The sequence below is a fragment of the Aquarana catesbeiana genome, linkage group LG01 (genome assembly GCF_042186555.1).
Source record: "Aquarana catesbeiana isolate 2022-GZ linkage group LG01, ASM4218655v1, whole genome shotgun sequence".
Taxonomy (NCBI): Eukaryota; Metazoa; Chordata; class Amphibia; order Anura; family Ranidae; genus Aquarana; species Aquarana catesbeiana.
The window spans coordinates 544,296,810-544,317,104 of NC_133324.1; the positions used below are offsets into that span (position 1 = coordinate 544,296,810).

The 20,295-nt window shown below is 42.3% G+C and overlaps 1 protein-coding gene across 4 annotated transcripts in view; it reads left to right on the forward strand.

The window, feature by feature from the left end:
- Nucleotides 1–14,017, forward strand: part of MFSD12 (major facilitator superfamily domain containing 12) — a 262,723-nt gene extending 248,706 nt beyond the window's left edge. For all 4 annotated transcript variants that reach the window (XM_073595179.1, XM_073595186.1, XM_073595175.1 and 1 more), the window contains one exon: nt 12,965–14,017. Coding sequence is in view for 3 of the 4 variants with exons in the window: in XM_073595175.1 (XP_073451276.1) it covers nt 12,965–13,041 (77 nt within the window). In the remaining variant the exon portion in view is untranslated. The remainder of the gene's footprint in view (nt 1–12,964) is intronic.
- Nucleotides 14,018–20,295: the final 6,278 nt, after the last annotated feature.

Here is a 20,295-nt window from a genome sequence, read left to right on the forward strand (position 1 = left end):
GTGCCCTAGAGACAGAAATAAGGCAAATAGGGTGCCTGTTGGGCACCTGTTATGACAGCAGTACTGAAAATTAAGAGCAGGGAGGGTGAGGGAAGCAACTTTGCTCCCAAGAGAGCCTCAAAAGCCCCCATGTCATTCCTTCCACTGGACGCAGATGCTGGAGCTTTTCTATCCTATTGCTGAAAGCCTCCACAAAGTTATCATTCCTGACCACTTACCCTGGAGTATTTATTCTTTCAAAAAAAATATTACTGGTTCGTTTTTCCTCACCGACCAATAAATTTAAGGTATTTCCCTCCCAAGAACCAATAATGTAAAAAGCACTGTTCCACACACATGACCACAGCAATGTGTAGATTATGTTGTTCGTAGCATACGTTTGACCACAGCTTTGTATTCGCTTTTTTGAATTTCCTGACAGCTGCAGTTTGTACGTCATGTTCTACATTCTGACTACTGCACTCTGTAAGCTGTGCTGTGCATTATATACTCTTGTGTTTATTGGCAAGTAGTAGTCCTCAACGGTTTTAGTGAAGCTCTTCTTTAAGGTAGGATAAGATCATGTTAGCCTTCTGGCTGTTATGTGTATAGAAAACAACATGTTTTGGGGTTTTGTTTTTATAATGTGATCCTTGTGACAATCTTACTTCTTGCACAGTAGTTAAGGTATATACAATCTAAACCCCAGAAAAAATATATTGCAGCTTACTAGTCTTTAGATATGATGCATTTGTTTTCTTTTTTTAGCTCAAGTACATTTTCTGCAAGCACAGAAAAATACATGTTGATCTTGTCAGAAATCTGTGATCTGTGATGAAATCTCTAACAGTGTTATCAGCTTTATCCTCTGACCTACAAAAAAAGTCCCTCTATGTAGTGAAAGATGGGGGCGAAGGGGGCGTGTTTTTACTCCAAATTTAGTCCAAATCACAAGAGCAGCCTAGGGAAATATTTCTGCACCTCCATTGATACAGTGCAGTGAGCACTGCCTCCCCAGAACAGGAAATGTTAATGGCTAAATCAAAAATATAAAAAATGTAAGCCGCCCTCCAAAACATACTCTTCTTTCTGTGTTTGTCAAAAAAGATTGCATACAATGTATCCACTGAAACCAACCTCCCTTGAGACGTTTCACCACTGCTGGCTTGCTCACAAGGATAGGGGCAGGAGAGGGACTTCCCCTATCCTGTGAGCAAGCCAGCAGCGGTGAAACGCATTAAGGAAGATTGGTTGCGGGTGGAGATATTATTGTATGCAGTCTCTTTTGACAATTAGGTACTGTAAGAAGAGCCAAGTTTTGGAGTGTGGCTTACATTTTTAATATTTTTGACAGAGTGAAGACAGGCTATGGTACCCAGCACCCAGCTTGTCCGTACGTGATGAAAGGAGCAAGCCTGGAGCAGAACCATATGTTTGGGAATATCGGCAAAATAAAACAGTGAAAATAAAGGGAAAAAATATTCAGCTACCTCATCTAAACCTTTAAGCTGCAATATAATAATTCCTGGGAATTTAGATACAACTTACAAAATGTTTCCCCCAACATTAAATATTATTGATATGTTCCTGTTGTACCATGTACTTGTATGAAAAAGTATCCTGTTCTTTTTGTATTGCTTCTTTTGTGTGAAATACTTGGTGTTTCAGCCAGTCCCCCCCCCCCCTGCACTTTATTATTTCAAACTGATCAGGTCAGTTTTCTGGCTGTACTGGGGGAACACCTATAAAAAAAGAAAAAAGGTAAATGTTTTGCCTTTCATTTCTGTTTTAAACTGAGTTTTTGTATTTGTTCACATATATTTTAAAGGAGTATTTTGCAGTTACGAGGACTGTGGCGCACTGTATGTGTGCAGTGTATATTATGCTTAGACTCTATTTAGCCAAGCCAATATTCAGTGCAATCTGGCCAAGCACAGCTTTTGCCTCGCTGCACTTTGCCTGACACAACACGTGTGTGTGTGTGTGTATTATATTTCACAAAAGTGAGTACACCCCTCACATTTTTGTAAATATTTTATTATATCTTTTCATGTGACAACACTGAAGAAATGACACTTTGCTATAATGTAAAGTAGTGAGTGTACAGCTTGCATAGCAGTGTAAATGTGCTGTCCCCTAAAAATAACTCCACACACCATTAATGTCTAAACCGCTGGCAACAAAACTGAGTACACCCCTAAGTGAACATGTCCAAATTGGGGCCAATTACCCATTTTCCCTCCCTGGTGTCATGTGACTCGTTAGTGTTACAAGATCTCAGGTGTGAATGGGGAGCAGGTGTGTTTAAATTGGGTGTTATCGCTCTCACTCTGTCATACTGGTCACTGGAAGTTCAGCATGGCACCTCATGGCAAAGAACTCTGAGGATCAGAAAAAAGAGTTGTTACTCTACATAAAGATGGCCCAGGCTATAAGAAGATTGCCACGACCCTGAAACTGAGCTCCAGCACGGTGGCCAAGACCATAAAGCGGTTTAACAGGACAGGTTCCACTCAGAACAGGCCTTGCCACGGTCGACCAAAGAAGTTGAGTGCACGTGCTCAGCGTCATATCCAGAGGTTGTCTTTGGTAAATAGACGTATGAGTGCTGCCAGCATTGCTGCAGAGGTTGAAGGGTTGTGTGGTCAGCCTGTCAGTGCTCAGACCATACGCCGCACACTGCATCAAATTGGTCTGCATGGTTGTCGTCCCAGAAGGAAGCCTCTTCTAAAGATGATGCACAAGAAAGCCCACAAACAGTTTGCTGAAGACAAGCAGACTAAGGACATGGATTATTGGAACCATCTCCTGTGGTCTGATGAGACCAAGATAAACTTATTTGGTTCAGATGGTGTCAAGCATGTGTGGGGTGACAACCAGGTGAGGAGTACAAAGACAAGTGTGTCTTGCCTACAGTCGAGCATGGTGGTGGGAGTGTCATGGTCTTGGCCTGCTTGAGTGCTACCGGCACTGGGGAGCTACAGTTCATTGAGGGAACCATGAATGCCAACATGTATTGTGACATACTGAAGCAGAGCATGATCCCTTCCCTTTGGAGACTGGGCCGCAGAGCAGTATTTCAACATAATGATCCCAAACACGCTTCTAAGACTACCACTGCCTTGATAAAGAAGCTAAGGGTAAAGGTGATGGACTGGCCAAGCATGTCTCCAGACCAAAACCCCACTAAGCATCTGTGGGGCATCCTCAAACGGAAGACGGAGGGGCACAAGGTCTCTAACATCCACCAGTCTGTGATGTCATCATGGATGAGTGGAATAGGACCCCAGTGGCAACCTGTGAAGCTCTGGTGAACTCCATGCCCAGTGGGTTAAAGGGCTTGTAAACCCTCATTCTATGCATTAAGGGGAAAAACCTCCTGTAAAGCGGCAGTCTCCAGAGCCCCCCTTTTTACTTACCTGAACCCAGTCTTTTCAGCGACAGGGAAAAGGACACACTGGTGTCTTGGGTGCTGATTGGATAGATTGATAGAGCCGGGGACGGAGCTGAGTCTTGCTGTCTGTGCCAATAGATGCAGCAGCAGGACACGGGAGCGCGCCCGCATGTGTGCCCCGAGGGAGAGGGGCTCTCCAATTGGGCACTCAAAAAGAGGAGCAGCCAGGAATGCCGCTGAGGGATCCCAGAAGAGGAGAATCGGGGCCACTCTATGTAAAATCAACTGCACAGAGGTATGACATTTTTTTTTATTTTATCAAAACTTTAGATATCCTTTAACCACTTCAGCCCCGGACCATTTGGCAGCTCAATGACCGGAGGACTTTTTACAATTTTGCACTGCGCCGCTTTAACTGGTAATTGCGCTGTCATGCAATGTTGTACCCACACTAAATTTGTGTCCTTTTTTTCCCCCTAATAGAGCTTTCTTTTGATGGTATTTGATTGCCTCTGCGATTTTCCGTTTGTATCGCAAAAAAAAAAAAAAAAAAAGACCAAAAAATTTAAATTTAATTTTAGTCAAACATTTAGGCCAAAATGTATTCAGCCACATGTCAATAAGCGTATATTTATTGGTTTGCGCAAAAGTTATAGCGTCTACAAACTAGGGTACATTTTCTGTAATTTACGCAGCTTTTAGTTTGACTGCCTATCTCATGTCTTGAGGTGCTAAAATGGCAGGGCAGTACAATACCCCCCCCCCCCCCAAATGACCCCATTTTGGAAAGTAGACGTAAGTAGACACCCTAAGGAAATTGCTAAGAGGCATGTTGAGCCCATTAAATATTTTATTTTTTTTGTCCCAAGTGATTGAATAATGACAAATTTTTTTTTACAAAAAGTTGTCACCCCAAGCTATTTGCTAAGAGGCATGTTGAGTCCATAGAATAGTTTATATTTTGCCACAAGTTGCGGGAAAATGACAAACTTTTTTTTTTTTTTTTGCACAAAGTTGTCACTAAATGATATATTACTCAAACATGCCATGGGCATATGTGGAATTACACCCCAAAATACATTCTGCTTCTCCTGAGTATGGGGATACCACATATGTGGGACTTTTTGGGAGCCTAGCCGCGTATGGGGCCCCGAAAACCTATCACCGCCTTCAGGATTTCAAAGGGCGTTAATTTATTTCACTCCTCACTACCTATCACAGTTTCGAAGACCATAAAATGCCAAGATAGCACAAAAAAACCCAAATTACCCCATTTTGGAAAGTAGACACCCCAAGCTATTTACTGAGAGGCATGGTGAGTTTTTTGCAGCTCTCGTTTGTTTTTGAAAATGAAGAAAGAAAAGAAAAATGTGTTTTTTTTTTTTTTTTTGTTTTTTTTTTCTTTTTTCAGTTTTCAAAACTTTGTGACAAAAAGAGATCTGCAAAATACTCACCATACCGCTCAGCAAATAGCTTGGGGTGTCTGCTTTCCAAAATGAGGTCATTTGGGGGGGGGGGGGTTGTGCCATCTGGGCATTCCATGGCCTCCGAAACGGTGATAGGCAGTGAAGAAAATTTACACCCTTAGAAAGCCTGAAGGCGGCGCTTGGTTTTCGGGGTCCCGTACGCGGCTAGGCTCCCAAAAAGTGTTGTATCCCCGTACTCAGGAGAAGTAACAGAATGTATTTTGGAGTGTAATTTCACAAATGCCCATGGCATGTTTGATCAATATATCATTTAGTGACAACTTTGTGCAAAAAAAAAAAAAAGTTTGTCATATTCCCGCAACTTGTGTCAAAATATAAAATATTCCATGGACTCGACATGCCTCTCAGCAAATAGCTTGGGGCGTCTACTTTCCAAAATGGGGTCATTTGGGTGGGTTTGAACTGTCCTGGCGTTTTATGCAGAACATTTAGAAGCTTATGTCACACATCACCCACTAATCTAACCACTTGAAGACAAAGCCCTTTCTGACACTTTGTTTACATGAAAAAAGAATTTTTTTTTTTTTTTTTTGCAAGATAATTACTTTGAACCCCCAAACATTATATATATTTTTTTTTAAAGCAAAAGCCCTACAGATTAAAATGGTGGGTGTTTCTTTTTTATTTGCGCAGCGATTTTTCAAACACATTTTTTTTGGAAAAAACACAATTTTTTACATTTTAATGCACTAAAACACACTATATTGCCCAAATGATTGATGAGATAAAAAAGATGATCTTAGGCCGAGTACATGGATTCCAAACACGACATGCTTTAAAATTGCACACAAACGTGCATTGCGACAAACTACATACATTTTTAAAAGCCTTTGCAGGTTACCACTTTAGATTTATAGAGGAGGTCTACTGCTAAAATTACTGCCCTCGATGTGACCTTCGCGGTGATAACACACATGCATGGTGCAATTGCTGTTTGCATATGACACCAGACCAATGCTTGCATTCGCCTTTGTGCGAGAGCAGGGGAGGACAGGGTTGCTTTTTTTTCTTATTTAACAGTTCCTTTCATTTTTATTTTTTTTTTATTTTTTTTTTTTATCATCATTTTTGTTAAATGTCAGGGAATGTAAATATCCCCTATGATAGCAGTAGGTAGTGACAGGTACTTTTTTTTTTTTTTTTTTTCTTTTAATTGGGGTCTATTAGACCCTGGATCTCTCCTCTGCCCTCAAAGCATCTGACCACAGCAAGATCGGTGTGATTAAAATGCTTTCCCAATTCCCCAATGGCGCTGTTTACATCCGGCAAAATCTAAGTCATGAAATGCTTGTAGCTTCCGTTTTTTTAGGCCATAGAGATGATTGGAGCCGTTCTGGTCTCTGATCAGCTCTTTGGTCAGCTAGCGGAACCACCGGCTGCATTCTCAGGTTCCCTGTTGAGACAGGAGAGCCAGAGAAACCCATGGAAGATGAGGGGGGGGGGGGGGGGACATTCCCTCCCACTGCTTGTAAAAGCAGTCTAGAGGCCAATTAGCCACTAGGACTGCTTTTACATGAAAGCCGACCGCTGGCTGAAAAGAATGATACCAAGATGATACCTAAACCTGCAGGCATCATTCTGGTATAACCCTTGCTTTACCAGTACATTGCTGGTTCTTGTTGGGCATATATTGTATTTTTTTTTTTTTTTTCTTTTTCATGCAGCCTGTGGGCTGAATGAAAGAGATCAGTGGGTATGCCCACCATTAGAATACCTCCCTTCATCCACCCACTTCTAATGATGGGCATACATGCACCATTTTGTTTTTAACTATGGTGGTGAAATCACCTCCTACGGCGCTGGAGTCATGGCTTTATGTATCGTGGGAGAAAAAGCTGTTGCTGTCAAGATAAATAAAACCACGCTGCAACTGAATGGCTTACCTGCTAAGCAAATGATGGTTAACAATAAAACAAAGTAACATTACAGTATAGCAGTAAGACATACCATACCTGCAAAGCAAATACAAAAAAAAAATAGTAAAAATAAAACCTTTTTTAACGCTATCTGTGACTAAAATATATATATATATATATATGCCGAAGCATGGGGGCATCCGCCCCAAAATTTAGGAGCAAATTGAGCAAATTGCTCCACCACTCCTGCTGCCCCCATGCTTCGGCATATATGCTCTTTTTTTTCTTTTTTTTTTTTTTAACTGTGGTGGTGAAATCACCTCCTACAGCACCGGAGTCACGGCTTTATCGTGGGTGCAAACGCTGTTGCTGTCAAGATAAATCTGCGCTGCAGCTGAATGGCGTACCTGCTAAGCAAATGATGGTTAACAATAAAACAAACATTACAGTATAACATACTATACCTGCAAAGCAAATAAAACATATAAAAATAAAACCCAGAGAGAACAATAGATCTAGAACAATAGTGAGCGAACAGTAGAGTGGAAAGTAGAAAGCGCACATAAGAGAGAGAACAATCGAGAGAGAGAGAAGAAAAATACAACCACAACTATTTTTCGCTTTTTCACTTTTTTTTCACTTTTTTTTCACTTTTTTTTTCACTTTTTTTTTCACTTTTTTTTTTCACTTTTTTTTCACTTTTTTTTTCACTTTTATAAAAACTGTAAAAAAAACTATAAACTGAACGTTGCAGATTAGGGTCTCTCAAAATGTGATGGTCATCACATCTTTCGAGACCCTGTGTACGTGTGCCTATGACTGTGTGGTGCTGTACCCTATGCTAATACTCAACTAGTGTGTGATAGCGTTGGAAACGGTCACCAATGCACAGACCAGGTTGGTCAGGACAGGAGGGACAATAAAAGCGGGTGTTACGCCTAAATCCGCGCTTTCTACAGACAGGACATCTTCTTTGGGGTTTTCTTTGGGTAGGGGTACCAGAGAGGACATGCGGAAAATGCCTCTCATACAGCCAGCTTACTGCATTTGCGTTGGGAAGTTGGGCCAGAGCACCGTCTGGAAACAGAAGGGCTCTGATGATCTCTTCCTGGAATTTAAGGAAGGATCCAGTTCGTCCTGAAGCTCTGTATAGCACGAGTGTTCAGCAAAGCCAATTGAAATAAGTATACAGACACTTTTTTATACCAGCATCTGGCCTCACGGGCAATTGGGTACGGCGCCAACAAATGGTCATTGAGGTCCATCCCTCCCATTTTGAGGTTATATTGGACACAGAGGGGTTTCTCCACAACACCAGTCGCCGTAGTAATTTGGACAGTCGTGTCTGCGTGAAGGGAGGAAAGAACGAAAACATTCTTGTTATCCCTCTACTTCACAGCAAGCAAATTATTACATCTCAAGCAGGCTCTCTTCCCCCAGCCTAAGACGGGAATCTACAAGCCGCTGGGGAAAGCCCCGGCGATTAGATCGCATGGTGCCACATGCGCCAATTTGATGATCAAACAAGTGACTAAAAAGTGGCACGCTTGTGTAATAATTCTCCACATACAAGTGGTACCCCTTTCCGAATAAGGGTGACACCAAGTCCCACACAATCTTACTAGCGCTCCTTATGTAGTCAGGGCAGTTCTCAGGCTCTACGCAACTATCTCTCTTCCCTCGTAAACCATAAAACTACATGTATAGCCTGTGGCCCTGTCACAGAGCTTATATATCTTGACCCAGTATCTGGCACGCTTGCTGGGAAAATACTGTTTGAATGACAAGCGGCCAGAAAGCTTAATCAGGGACTCATCAACGCAGACAACTTGATGGGGAGTAAACAAGGCTGCAAAATGTTGGTTGAAGTGGTTTACGAGGGGCTGAATTTTGTAGCGCCGATCAAATTCAGGGTCACCCCGAGGACGACAGAGTTCATTGTCACTGAAGCGCATGAACTGCAAGATCTGCTCGTATTGTGTCCTGGTCATGGAGGCAGAGAACACGGGCGTATGGTGAATTGGGTCAGTGAACCAATATGACCGCAACTCACTCTTTTTAACTTCGCCTATGAGGAGGGATAGGCCCAGGAACGTCTTAAATTCGGAGACCGTAATTGGTCTCCAATCTCTGGCAAGGGTCAGCTGGGGATTAGCGGCAATGAATTGACCAGCATACAAATAGCTTTGATCCACAATAGATCTATAGAGATCTTCGCTGCGAAAAACAGCGAATAAAAATCAAGTGACGTAAAATCAACTGTTTCCACCTGAATGCCGGTTTGGCCAGTGAATGGGGGAGGTACGGGTGCTGCAGAAGTGGTGGGTTCCTAATTAGGATTGGCAAAGGCAGCAGGAAGGGCGCTATTGGCTCGACGGGCCTGTCTTCGTCTTCTTGGTGGCAGCGGGACATTACTCGTGCTTGCCACCTCGCCAGCTTGAACTGCACTTATGGGACTCGCCACGTCACCATCTGTTACTGCAGTGCTGGATGTACGACCAGGATGTACTAGGCCGCTGGTGCTTGCCAGTTCAGAAGGAATAGCGGCGCTAGTACTGGCTCTCAGCTCCATACGAAGGACCTGCGGTTCTTGCACCTCAACGACAGCAGATCGGGGTCTGGTACACCTGACCTTGGCAGGGACCACAACTCCATCATCAGAGCTTTCTGTCAGGGTGCCGCTGTCGTCTACAGGATCGTATTCTGAGCCTGAATCTGACAGATGAGTGACTCCCTCTTCACTATCTGTCATGCTCAGAAACGTGTAGGCCTATTCACTACTGTACCTTCGATTTGCCATTTTGGGCTCTAAATTTACTGGTACAGTAGTGAGACTCGCAGGTAAAAAAAGCTCCTGACTGTTAGCGACTGATTCAAATGCTACCAAAAAAACTGTTAGCAGGGATCAGGCTTGACTCTGCAAATGCGGCAGTTATGTGTGTTGTGTTTTGTAAGTGACAGTGATCGATTGATACTGCACTTGGATGGGCTGGGCTGGGCGGAGGGGCTAAACGCAGGGCCTAGCAGGTATCCGGGCTGATCCCGCTAACACTGCATTTTTGGGAACCCTAAACTGTTGGACGCTAATATAGTTCTGATCAGATATTGATCTGTTCAGACCCTATACTACTAAGGGAGGTGTATGGTGCGTGCGTCGGTGTTAGCGGTACTGGCACTGATCTGACGCTCCCTGGGGCGACGCAGACCCTATCAGACGCTAAAACCTAACTATGATCACCCACCGGGAGATCAGGGGGTTAAACCTTTATTGGGTAAAATACAGCGGGTGCTCTGACGCTATAAAAATAAATCTAGCTAAACTGCGTCACCCGTGACACTTATACTGTGATCACGGGTGACGGGGTAATCAAGGGGTTAAACCTTTATTGGGGGGTCCCTAGACCTATCTGGGCCTAAGACTAATTACGCTAATGCTGATTAGTGTCACTAATGACACCAGTACAGCAATCAACAAAAAAAAATCTGATTGCTGTACTGAGTGACAGGTGGTTATCGGGGGTGAATTATGTGCCTACGTGACCTGGTGTCAGTGGAACAGAAAAGACCGACACGAGGGATCTGACATCACTTCCCCTGTCAGTGTTTACAGCTACACAGACAGGGAAGGATATCATTCGTCAGGAGCGATCACTAGGTCCAAGCCAGATTTCATTGGCCTGGGGATTGATTGGTTCCTGATCAAATGGGATCGTCGTGGCCGGCGGGGGGGCGCGCGTGCCCGACGTAGCATAACGGTGATGCACCTGCCTGTGCCATTCTGCCGCAGTAGAACTGCGGCGGCTGGTAGGGAACAGGTTAAGGCAGTGCTGGAAAATAACGGTGGCCACACAAAATATTGACACTTTAGGCCCAATTTGAACATTTTCACTTGTTGCCAGCGGTTTAGACATTAATGGCTGTGTGTTGAGTTATTTTGAGGAGACAGCAAATTTACACTGGTATACAAGCTGTACACTCACTACTTTACATGTTAGAAAAGTGTCATTTGTTCAGTGTTGTCACATGAAAAAATATAATAAAATATTTACAAAAATGTGAGGGGTGTACTCACTTTTGTGAGATACTCAGAGTGTGTGTGTGTGTGTATATATATGTGTATATATATGTATATATGTGTGTGTATATGTGTATATATATATATATATATATATATATATATATATATATATGTGTGTGTATATATATATATTATAGACATGAGTTATGTGGTGTTTGTCTTATTACCTGAGGGTGGGCTGCATGTGCTACAAATCTCACAGCCACTGCACAGGGTCCTCAGCAGCTGTTTTCTGCCGCTTTAAATGTTAACTGCTGCCTTGGCTATAAAGAATAGTTGGGCCACTCCACAGCATCTGCTCTGAAAAATTGTAGTCCCTCCCCTTCTGCTCCCACCTCTATTCATAAAACTCATCTAACTAAAATCCCTCAATGCATTGCGTACTGTGAATGGGCAGAGGAACAGTTGAAAAACATGTCTCCCCTGCCCATTCACAGTATGCAATGTGTTCTGGGATTGCAGCTAGCGGAGTTCTATGAATGTAGGCATTAACAGAAGATTGGGGGGGGGGGGGGCACAACTTTTCTGTGTAGCTGTAACTTTTACAGCACCAGAAGATGGCCACTTAGGAAGCTATAAAGTGGCTGTGAGAGAGGGACGCATGGGAAGAAACAGACACATGCAAGTAATGAAATACAAACTATTACACATAACCAATGTGTATGGTGGTGCAACAAAAAAAAAACTTCAGTTTTAACTTTACCCCAGGAGTATCGTTGTAAGTTATCCATTTAAATATCTAACCTCAACATTCTGTTAAGTAATATGGTATGCTGAGGAGGTATTATGCTTTTGAACAGTAAGGAACATATGCTGTGATTGCTGAAATCCACTTTCTGTAAACCACTTGATTTCTTTTTCTTTTATTACATTGTTTGTGCATTTATTAGGCAATTTCTGTTCCTCAGGTTTCATTTTGTTGTTAAAAAATAATTATGAAAAAAAATCAGGAAGACCATGATGGACAAAACGTTTCAGGCCTTCTTGAAGGTATCCACCAATTTGTTTTGGACGAAGTGCATGACTAGGGACCTGGAGGCGCTTCAGGCAGGTTCCTCTTCCTACTTCCAGAGGCCCTACACTTCTGTGTGAATGGGCTGGAAATTGCTGTTCATTTTTTAGTTGGGCTGCTTCTTTGAGGACATAAGTTATGCTTTCAAAGTAATCTGTCCGGCCATAAAAGTATGGATTTAACAGGCATGACCTTAACATGCATCCCTGAATGTTTAATTATTATGGAAAACCGTGTATCAGAACTTGATTGTTCTGCCCATAATATTTATTATTCTTATTATTGAAGCACTTTTGTATAATGCTGAGCAGTAGTGCTGTATTTAGCATGTATTGCACATTAGCAATGTATTGGTAAACATTATATGCCAAAGTATAGTGAAAAGCTAGTGGAAAGAGCTGAGTTGCCATCGCTGGAGAAGGGCAAACGTGGAGGCAAGTTTGCCAATAATGTATATAATGCTTGTATATTGCTAGCACGACCACCTATCCCCAATTCTGCTTTAATACGAAGTCTATAAGCAATACCAGTTAAAGGATAAGTTCACCTTAAAAAAAAAAAAAAAATAATGAATGCACATCTTTTTTGCAGGTAAAAAAAATGTGCATTTATTTTACTTGGAACCTGATAAGCATTGCTGCTCATCTGCTGATCGTGAGTGCCGTGCAGGACTCCTGAAGACTTCAGTGTATCTGTCTGCTCGCACGTCGTATGGGAAGACATACACACTGATAGAAAAAGACCATGAACTACCAGAGCGCCCAACAGCACCCTGGTAGTTCATTTAAACTACAAGCCAACAGCCGCAACGGTTGTCAAAACTTGTAGATTCCCATTCACAGAGAACTGTGAGTGAATGACTTGGCTGGGTGGGCATAGCCCCGTACGGTCACATTATTTTCAAACAGTGACAGTGGGCACCCAGAGAACATGCCTGCCCACCGTCACTGGGGAGAGGCTGCAGCTGCTGGAACATGTTACATTTTTCACCCTAAATACGTAACATGTTCCAAAAGGGAACTTATCCTTTCATTTCAAATTTTCTTTTGCTTGAGTGATTAAATGTCCTTATAATGTCTTTCACATTTGTACAAATTTCACCATTTTAAAGAGTGTCTTTAAAAATTCTTCTGATCCTTAATTACTTATGTTTTGCAGGCAAGGTGTCAGCATCTTCGATACAAGAATCTTCAGGGACCATAAACTCACAGGATGTTAATGCAGTGAACACTTGATTTTTTTTACTGCATACCTACCTCATTTTATGTGCTTTGTTTTGTACAGATATTGGAGGAGATTTGTCAACTTTGACACACAGCAAAGCAACACAAACTAAGAGTATTGGTAAATGTTATGGGACAAAATTGCAGTTAAATTTCTATTTACCTTCTTACTGCTTAAAACTAGCACTGTGAATCTAAAAAGTCCCCTGTTGCTTCTTTAGGGTTAAGTAGAAAATTGTTGCATGTAAATGTTAGTGCATTTCCACTTTTGCATCCAAATAGGAATAACACCTACTTTGTAGTATATGTTTTATATGTTCCCATTCACATAGCATAAAAATAAAATGGCAGCTTACATTTTTAATTGCCTAAGCTACATACCTAGGTTCCCCCTAATGTAATGTTAGGGAGGGGTTGTTTCCCCAATCAACTCTGTCTGTGATATGCTAGCAGATCCTCTATTTGTAAACCCACCGTTTGATAGTTGCAATCTAAAGATCCCAAAACTTCCTTGTAAATTAATGAGCGGAAACTAACTCTGTCCACACTTTGTCCTGAAATAGTTTAGAATAGTGCTGTGTCTTACCCTGTTCCAAAGAAACAAAAAAATATATGTGTGTAATGTTATATATATATATATATATATATATATAACAAAATTTGATTACGTCTGTTGAAGATATTTGCAAAGCTGCAACAGTTGGCTGTCAAGGACTAGAGGTGCAGGGTTCAAAATCACGCACAAAAAGTAATGTAAAGCCTTTAATGGAAGGCAGGGCAGGTGGATTTGCACTGTAAACTGTATGTGCCTAATGCTGCTGTTATCTTGCTTGAATCATTGTAAAATTAATTTTATGAAGAGATTCTTGTTGTTGTCCTTTCTATGTATTAGAATTCCTTCTTGTGCAATAACCTGTAAGCAAAACACAAAAAATCTAAAGCCTTATCTCTACGAGATGGAATGGATATAAAAAAAAAATTATACAAATGTTTTTGTCATGTGATGAAATGGCTGTGAACCAAAGCAGCTCATGAGAGGAGTTGGCAGGACACCTTGCATATCTTCCTGTATACCCTGGCAGAGTGCAGCTTCCAAAAGTCCTATGCTTATAGGTATTCTGTGAGTTACCAGCACTTTGTGGATGGACTGTGAGTGGTGATCAGCAATGATAGAGGAGCAGATAACTTCCCTAATATCTCTACAGATCATTCAGGTCAATTATACCAAGTGTATATAGCAAAAGAAAAGTATTCAATTGGGACATACTCACAGTAAGTGAGTATTACTAGACGGTCTGAATTGGTATGCAGCGCATGACTAAGCAATGTCCAATAGTGCTGCCAGTGACCTCATTTTTATTTTTTTGCCCATTGAGGGACACAGCATTGTAGGTCAATTCTTAGACATATGGCTTATACTTCAAGAGTTTGGGACACTGACAAAAAAAAGCAGTTAAGCCAGCAACTGTATAACCATGCCTCCAACTGTCATGCCTCTTTTTTTTTTTTTTTTGTTTTGTTAGTGTACTAGGTTGAACGCCTTTTCCCCGGCTAAGAGAATTCTCAACATATTTTTACTAGCCTTTATTTTTTTTTTCCCCACTAAAGATTCTCAGTACTATTTACTTTGTTGACTTGAGCTAGTCTCTACACAGGATCTCGATCAGCGCATCTTAAGCTGTACCTGGACCCTACTGGACTGCAAGATGAGGTTAGCCCAAAATGTGATATTTGGGCGCTGGCATTTGCGTTGTGGCATTTTTAGTCTTTAGATCCAGAGTCGTGGCACAGTGTGACCGAGTCTCTGAAGACTCATGCTGTATGCAAGCCTTTGGTCGTGGTGAGGCTAGTGTGGAATGTGAATCTTGAGACTGAATTCTACGTACTGAGTTAACCAGATTGCTCTCCAGGCCTGACACAGCCTTTAAGGTAACCCAGTTTACCCAGAGGAATCGCATAGTAAGAACAGCTGCACTGAAGCAGTGTGGGGTAACTGGTACCTCTTGAGTGCAATTTTAAAAATGACTGTAATCCTACAGCCATAACAGTCAAAGCTGAAGACGCTGAGTACTGAAGTAATCTGCTGGATGGCATTTTGCATGTGTGCGCTCTGTGGTCTTTCTCCCACTAGGCATTTTGCATGTGTGCGCTCTGTGATCATTCTCCCACTAGTCAACCTAGAAGAAGCAATTTCCCGCATCTACTCCTGCTTTTGAAATGCTTTGTGGATTAACCACACTCCAATCTCCTTCAACTGCCAGCTTATAATGACTTGGTCACCTCCTGCACCCTACAACCCTTTTCATCAGTTGTGTGGGTTTGTGCATAATATGGACCTGTTTGGTTTTTTTCTTTTAAATTTTTTTTTTTTTGATGAGGGAATAATTTCGACATGGGCATATGTGACACATGAATGGTACAGTATAAAATACCAGTTAAGTCCTCTTGGGGGGGGGGGGGCTACCCATCCATTATATAACAAACTTAGTTAGCCACCTTATAGACAATCGCCAGAAACATGGAAGTCAAAAACAATAGTTAACCCAAGAAAGGAGTTACTACTTAAAGTATGAATGTAAATGTCATATGAGTTTGCCTTTTAAGTCCAAAAATGTTGATTTGCAAGTAGGGATGAGCCCGATGTTCGAGTCGAACGTAAGTGTTCGCCGAATACCGAACATTATGGAGCGTTCACGGGAAATCTGTGCACCCGCGGAACGCACCATAATGACGGGCGAGACCGTCAATGCCGAGATCGCAGTGCATTGACGGCTGCTGATTGGCCAAAGGGGATGCACCTGACCTGCATGCTTTGGCCAATCGCAGTGCACTCTGCTGTGAGAGCCATGATTGGCAGGGTGCCTTTGGCCAATCATGGCTCAGGGGGCTGAGTCCACGCCCCACACTATGTACACACAGCCGTACATAGTTTTATGAATGAGAGAAGCAAAATGACATTTGTAAAGTAAAAAATGTAGTTTAAAACTGCTTGCGGCTGTAATGTATTGCCGGATCCCGGCAATATAGATAAAAATCATTGAAAAAAAAACAGCATGGGTCTCCCCCCCCCCCCATCCATTACCAGGCCCTTTGGGTCTGGTATGGATATAAAGGGGAACCCCGCACCAAAATTTAAAAAAAAAAAGGCATAGGGGTCCCCCCAAAATCCATACCAGACCCTTATCCGAGCACGCAACCTGGCAGGCCGCTCTCGTCCCCCCCCCCTCCTGAACCGTACCAGGCCACATGCCCTCAACATGGGGAGGGCGCTGCCCGGTGGTCGTGGGGGTCTGCGGGCGGGGGGCCTACCGTAATCTGGTATCCCCTTTTAACAAGGGGACCCCCAGATCCCGGCCTCCCCCCCACCCCCCCCATGTGAATGGGCATTGTATTTTTACCCATTCACCAAAAAAAGTGTCAAAATGGTAAAAATGACAGGAGACCGTTTGGGATAAGTCCTTTATTTAAAAAAAGAAGTGTCCCGCGATGTCCATAAATCTTCGATCACAGCGTCCGGAGCGGAAAAAAAAAGGAAAAAACTCTGCCTCCATGAGAGGCTCCTGCTGACTGCAGGCTTTCTGCATTGATAGCTTTTATATAGCTGAGGGCGGGGCCACCCTTTGACGTAAACGAATGACCCCGCCCCCTCTGATGTTACGTGACGTCAGAAGGTGGCGGGGTCACCCGTTTAAGTCACCTAGTGGGCCGCCCTCAGCTATATAACAGCTGTTAATGCAGAAAGCCTGCAGTCAGCGGGAGCCTCCCATGCAGGCGGAGTTTTTTCTTTCTTTTTTTTTTTTTAAATAAAGGACTTGTCCCAAATTGTCTGTCATTTTTCCTATTTTGACACTTTTTTTGGTGAATGTGTAGGGGTACAATGTACAAGATACCCATTCACATGGGGGGGGCGGGATCTGGGGGTCCCCTTGTTAAAAGGAGGCTTCCAGATTCCATTAAGCCCCCCGCCCACAGACCCCCACAACCACTGGGCAAGGGTTGTGGGGATGAGGCCCTTGTACCCAACATGGGGACAAGCTGCTTTTAGGGGTACCCCAAAGCACCCTCCCTATGTTGAGGGCATGTGGCCTGGTACAGTTCAGGAGGGAAGGCACTCTTTCGTCCCGTCCACCCTTTCCTGCGGCCTGCCAGGTTGCGTGTTCCGATAAGGGTCTGGTATGGATTTTAGGGGGAACCCCTACGCCATTATTTATTTATTTTTATTTTTTTTCATTTTGGCGCAGGGTTCCCCTTAATATTCATACCTGACCCAAAGGGCCTGGTAATGGGCTGAGGCGGGGGGGACCCATGCCGATTTTTTTTTTTTTTTTTTTTTTTTTTTTTTTTTTCAATGATTTTTATCTATATTGCCGGGATCCGACAAGTCATGACAGCCAAGAGCAGTTTTAAATGACATTTTTTCCTTTAGAAATATCATTTTGCTGTGCTACTGTTACTGTTCTAAACACGGGAAAGATGCGCTACTTTACAGTCATACTAAGGACACCCCCAGGCACGATATTTAAAGGAATATTTCATTTTTATTGTTTCAATTTAACCACTTGACCACTGGGCACTTAAACCCCCTTCCTAACCAGACCAATTTTCAGCTTTCAGTGCTCTCATACTTTGACAATTACTCAGTCATGCAACACTGTACCCATATGAAATGTTTGTCCTTTTTTTCACACAAATAGAGCTTTCTTTTGGTGGTATTTAATCACAGCTGGGTTTTTTAATTTTTGCGCTATAAATGAAAAAAAAACTGATAATTCTGTAAAAAAAAAAATTTTCTTTGTTATAAAATTTTGCAAATTAGTAATTTTTCATTTTAAATTTTGTCAAAAATGTTATACTGCTACGTATCTTTGGTAAAAATAATCCAAATCGGTGTATATTATTTGGTCTGTGTACAAGCTATGGTGCCAAGCACTGAAAATTAATCGTACCTGAAGTACTGACGGCCTAGCTCATTTCTTGAGACCCTAATAAGCCAGGACAGTACAAATACCCCCCAAATGACCCCTTTTTGGAAAGTAGACAATCAAAGGTATTTAGAAAGAGGCATGGTGAGTTTTTTGAAGTTGTAATTTTTTCCCACAATGCTTTGCAAAATCAAGATTTTTTTTTTTCTTTTTTCACAAAAGTGTCATATTATCAGGTTATTTCTCACACACAGCATATGCATACCACAAATTACACCCCAAATACATTCTACTACTCCTCCTGAGTATGGCGATACCGCATGTGTGAGACTTTTACACACCGTGGCCACATACAGAGGCCCAACATGCAGGGAGCACCATCAGGCGTTCTAGGAGTATAAATTACACATCTAATTTCTTGACTACCTCTTGCACTTTTGAAGGCCCTGGAGCACCAGGACAATAAAAACGCCCAAAAAATTACCCAATTATGAAAAGAAAACACCCCAACGTATAATCTGAGGCATATCGAGTCTTTTGAATGTCATTTTTTTTTTTCTACAAGTTTTTGGAAAATGTGGAAAGAAAATAAACGTTATTTGTTTTTACTCAAAGTTGTCCATTTTTACAATATTTCTAACACACAGCATGTACATGGCAAAAATTACACCCCAAAATAGATTCTCCTACTCCTTCCACGTTTAACGATACCACATGTGTGAGACTTTTGCACAGCCTGGCCACATACAGAGGTCCAACATGCAGGGAGCACCATCAGGCGTTATAGGGGCATACATTTCAAATCTAATTTGACTACCTATTACACTTTGAGGCACTGTAGTGGCATGGATGAGCCGTGGATGGGGATGGCTAAGCATAGTTGAGCCATGAATGGGGATGGCTGAGTGGGTATGGCTGGGTCGGTTATGGCTGAGGCTGGGTATGGCTGAGTGTGGATGGGATTGCTGGGGATGGATGAGTATTGCTGAGTATGGATGGATGAGTATTGCTATGGATGGCTGAGTATGGATGGATGAGTATTGCTGGGATGGATGGATGGATGGATGGATTAGTGCAGGAATGGGCACAGATAAGCGCTGTGGGCATTACACATCCAGCCCACAGTGCTGCACCACTTGATCTCTCCGCTCACACTGTACCGATTGGTACAGAGAGGGAAGAGATGAACCGGACATGACGTCGGTTTGTTTACAAGTGATCGCTCCTTCATTTGATGGAGCGATCACGTGGTAAACGCCCGCTATCACGGATCACGGTAAATGGCCGCTGATACGCTGGGTACTCCAGACCCTGCTGTCACGTATATTCCCAAGGGCAAGATTCTGGGAGGATGTCCATGGATGCACTCCCAGAATAAGCCGACCGCGCTGCAGCCGTCTTTCGGCTATGGCCCAGTCAGCATGTAGTTTATTAAAATCGCCGCTCCTGAAAAAAAAACTTCAGTTTTTAAACCTTTTTTTGCATTGATATATGTCCCCTGGAGCAGGACTCGGGGCCCCAAACTCTTTTTATGACAACTTGCATATAAGCCTTTAAAATTAGCACTTTTGATTTTCATGTTCGTGTGATAGACTTTAACGGTGTTCGCACACATTTGTTGCCTGTTCCCGCGTTCTGGTGCAAATTAAACCCGGGGAGGGGGGGGGTGTTCGGCTCATCCCTATTTGTAAGGTATACCTCTATTTTTACCATAATTTTGAGACCAAATAAAAATTGAGGATGAAATGGGATCTTGGCAAAAAGACAGATTTCATAAAGCGGAGGCTGAAGAAGTTGAAAAGGCGGCAAGTGAAAAAATAGAAATGAAGAGAGAACAGAAAAAGGAGGCGCTACATAGTGCAACATATTTTTTATCCACTTCACACTGGACACTTTCACCCCCTTTTTGCCCAGGAAAATTTTCAGATTGCAGCGCTATCACACTGACCATTACTCAGGCATGCACCACTGTACTAAAATGAACATTTGAATCTTTTTATTTTGAGAGATGGAGCTTTTGTTTGGTGGTATTTAATCACCACTCGGTTTTTATTTTTTGCTATATAAATGGAAAAAAATACCAAAAACTAAACAAAGTGTTTTTGTTAGTTATACATTTTTGCAAATAAGTAATCTTTCTTCAAAAATTTAGGACAAAATGTAATCTACATTTCTTTTGTAAAAATAACCAAAATCAGTGTAAATTTAGTGTGTGTGAAAGTTAGTCTATAAGCTACAGTGCATATATTTGAAAATTGATCAAGCCTAATGTATTGACGGCCTAGCTCATTTCTCGAGGCCAGGACAGTACTAATACCCCCCAAATGACCCCTTTTTGGAAATT